The sequence below is a fragment of the Pygocentrus nattereri genome, chromosome 24, assembly GCF_015220715.1.
Source record: "Pygocentrus nattereri isolate fPygNat1 chromosome 24, fPygNat1.pri, whole genome shotgun sequence".
NCBI classification, from domain to species: Eukaryota; Metazoa; Chordata; class Actinopteri; order Characiformes; family Serrasalmidae; genus Pygocentrus; species Pygocentrus nattereri.
In genome coordinates this window covers 9,850,788-9,854,629 of record NC_051234.1, presented here as the reverse complement: position 1 = coordinate 9,854,629, position 3,842 = coordinate 9,850,788, and the positions used below count along the sequence as shown (strand labels likewise).

Genomic DNA, 3,842 nt, shown 5'->3' with positions numbered 1-3,842 from the left:
TTCATAGCAGGTTCTACATAGCATTAAAAAGTGTTCTACTATTGTTACAATGTCAAGCTTATTACAATACAAGAACCCTTTGTTATATAGAAACCTATTAAAAAAGATTCATATTGAACCATATACAACACATTCTTTGTCAATCTGAAGAACCATTTCACCACGCAAAGAAGCATTTAATCATGCAAATGGTTCTTTGAGTGTTATTGGTTCTAGGTAGAACCTCTGGCCCAGATTCATGAAGGGCAGGGGTAGGAGTGCTGATCTAGGATCAGATTCCTCACTTATTTACCATGACTTCATGAATACAGGCCACTGTTTTCACTAACAATGAAGAACCATCTTTTTTTTAAGAATTAAGAGGTGCAACAAAATTAATAAGCACATAAATAAGCCTGTAAGTGAAGGGTTTAACATATTAGGACTTACCAGCCTTTGACTCACAACACTGTAATGACTGAAGGACTGTACAAGACCCAGAAAGCACACTTTACAGCGAGCTGCGAAAACAAAACACCAGTTAAAACGCACTTAACAAAAGCTCACAGCAAACAAGAATCCATTAAGGACCTGAACTGTAATATGAGAACACTGATGGTTCAAGAAGGTCTGGCTGCAGACATGCACTGCCAGCCTATTAATGGTGTCTGTTGATGCTCTGACATGACAGTGTTTTTGTCGGTTTTGTGAGGGAAAATAATAACCCACGTACTGCTGGACAACATCAGTTGCACTGAATGTATTTTAGCATTGACATACTGAATATCAGGTAATTACATATGTGAACTTTAAAAATAAAGCCTACCACATAAGACAATGTCAAGTTTATTCACAGAAAAACAAGCAAGCTACGGCTGAAACTCATGAAAACCATGCTGACAGAGACCTTTAGGAACCAGCAGACACTTTTAATGGGTTCGATGACGTTTTTCAGCAGGGAGGTGCATTAAATGGAGTTCTCTAGTCGTGTTATGGACAAAAAATGGATGAAATGATGTCGCTAAGCAGAAGGAGGCAAAGTTACCGTGGTGTTGGGCTGCTTCTGCCACTGTGGCAGAGAGTGCATGTGGCATCACTGGGGCTGAGAGAGCCTCTGTCTGCAGCCACACACTACTTGATGGTTCTGTTCACTGTTCACTTACCCTTCAAGTAGAAGGTGAGGTAGTGATGAATGAGGAAAGAAGCATCTGCCTGCCTGTCAGACAGCAGGATGAATTCTCTCTATAATCATCAAGAAAAAGGAAAGAGTGAGTTCATTAACAGACTGTCTTAACAGCATGGTTAAAGCAATCACAGAGGAGAGTGAAGAGGAACGGTGGGTGAAGTACTTCTCTGAAGCTGTCTGGGCTGCTGTTGAGGATGCTGTTCAAGTCTGGGAACATTTCTCAGGTCTCATTCATGGACCAGGTTCAGTGAAACTGCAGCTCTTCAGTCCTGAAGCCCCAGATAACAACACTGAGGGTAATAAAAGCACAGCTCGTTAAAAAAAATGGTTATGATTATCATGATTACAGGGTTCTTTGCATCTTCAAAGGATTCTTCAGATTGACTGAGAATGTGCTGTAGTGGCTCTAAACAGAACCTATTTGAAAATGCACCAATACAGCACCAAACAGGATTCTATTACTGTTATGATATGAGCTTGTAACAGTGGTAGAACCCTTTTTGGTGCTATATTCAAAATATTAAAAATATGCCACTATAATATGCTATAATTACAGACTATAGTCCATCTGTTTCTCTGCATACTTTGCTAGCCCCCTTTTACTCTGTTCCTCAGTGGTCAGGACCTCCATGGACCAGGTATGATTTGGGTGGTGGATCATTCTCAGCACTGTAGTTAAATGATACTTTATTAATCCCACAAACGGGGAAATTCCACCTCCACATTTAACCCATCCATGAAGTGAAACAACACATACACACTGGTGAATAGACACACACAATAGGGGGCAGTGAGCACACTTGCCCGGAGCGGTGGGCTGCCCTATCCACGGCACCCGGGGAGCAATTGGGGGTTAGGTGTCTTGCTCAAAGACACCTCAGTCATGGACTGTCGGCCCTGAGGATTGAACCGGCAACCTTCCGGCCACAGGGCCAGTTCTCTAACCTCCAGCCCATGACTTCTTGACATCAGTAACACTGACGTGGTGGTGGTGGCGGTGTGTTAGTGTGTGTTGCGGATCAGTGGATCAGACACATAAGTGCTGTGTGTAGTATATATACATGTATATAATGCCACTCCAGTTGAAGGGGAACTCCACCAATTTCCAAAATTTCTGCAGAATGAAACTGGTTAAGATGTAAGCAGAGTCGGTTAGAGTGGTTTGGCGTGAAATTCTCTGTTCTAGAGAAACTTACCGAGTCAGAATTGTCCAGAGTGGTGGTGGTGGTGGTGGTGATAGGAACCAGACGATCTAAAGGCTCCCTGACAAAAAGTATTTCATGAAATGGTTATGAACTCACTGCCTGATGTCTGAGACACTGCTGCACGATCGTTTTGAACATCTGGGCCTAAAATATGTTTTTAAATCAACTGGTGGTGGAGGGACACATGCAGGGTCTTGTCAGGCGACACAGACCCCAAAAAACCTAATTATTTCAGATTTTCTTTACTGTCGTCCACATATAAACACATTTAGAAGGCACGCGTAGGTTCACTGGTGGCTTTGAACAGTGCAGAAAAACGCCACAATCGTATGTGAATGAAAATAAAGCGTGTTATATGTGTCGTACCTTTATAATCGTGGACTTTAAAGCTTTTCTGTAGTTTCTGTGGAAACCTTTCTCTCTTTAATCTCACAGCAACACCGCTCACTGCTACAGCCAAGTCTTCTTCTGCAGCACTGCAGCCGCACCAGCGCTCTGCTGCCCCCGCAGGCCACTCACAGTCTCCACACCAGGGCCTGCACAACTCACCAATGTCAAAACCTCCCATCCAGAAATGTGATTAAAACTTCACCTGTTCAAAATGTGATAAAAATCTCTTAATGTAATAATGTGCTTAATAATTAATAAAATATCTTGACCAACAATGTAAGTGCATTATATTTGATCATGGAGTAACTAGCTGGATTACTTGGAATTGGATCTTTTACAACTTGGTCCCTTTTTCCAGCTTTAATCCTATTTTAAACTGCCATTGAGTGACCATTAATCATTTTCTCAACATTCTGAAACGTTACATGAATATGGTTGTAAAAATAACCCAGTTTTACAATATCAGACTACAATATTAATCGATCCATTTGTAAAGCAATAATAATGCAATAAGGTATTGCATCAAGCTGAAAATCAATAAACACTATTCCCAATGATGTAATAACGTCACATTATTGTGTAAGGCATTGTATTAAATTATTAAGTAAGTTATCAAGCCTTTGTTTAACCTCATTTACAATGCTGCCGAGTTGATAGAGGAAAAGGGATTGATAATGTGTGAGAACACATCAAAATAATAAAAGTAAATTTAATAAAAAAATATTCAAATCAGGTAAGTATAAAAAAGGAAGCATTAATAACAAAAATACATGAAATACAGTAGAAAATATAAAACAATAATTAGCTAAAATGTAATCAAAGGAAGATCAAACAAAAGGAGGATATGGTCAAAAAGGAAACTAAAAATGAATTAAAATGACTAAAATAATAATAATACAATAATCATAATTAAAATAAGAGAATATGAATAATAAATAGATACAAATATGAATAATAAAGAAATAAAGAAAATAAGACAATAACAGTAAAAAAAATCAGAAACATGATATTATTGGTTTATATTAGTTTTCCCCGCCCCCTTATGCATGGTGACATTATCAAAAATCATTTTAAAGAGGAAG

General features: G+C 39.0%; 1 protein-coding gene across 2 annotated transcripts in view; it reads right to left on the bottom strand.

Annotated features, from left to right (window-relative positions):
• elp6 (elongator acetyltransferase complex subunit 6) overlaps window positions 1–2,899 on the bottom strand; it is a 6,471-nt gene extending 3,572 nt beyond the window's left edge. Inside the window, exons 1-5 of one of the 2 annotated variants that reach the window (XM_037533935.1) lie at window positions 2,737–2,899; window positions 2,362–2,428; window positions 1,329–1,455; window positions 1,143–1,221; window positions 430–500 (exon numbers count right to left, since the gene is read on the bottom strand). In XM_037533935.1, coding sequence (XP_037389832.1) covers window positions 430–500; window positions 1,143–1,221; window positions 1,329–1,382 — 204 coding nt within the window. In that variant the 5' untranslated portion in view covers window positions 1,383–1,455; window positions 2,362–2,428; window positions 2,737–2,899. The remainder of the gene's footprint in view (window positions 1–429; window positions 501–1,142; window positions 1,222–1,328; window positions 1,456–2,361; window positions 2,429–2,736) is intronic. The other variant, XM_017684142.2, reaches the window with a different exon arrangement.
• Window positions 2,900–3,842: the final 943 nt, after the last annotated feature.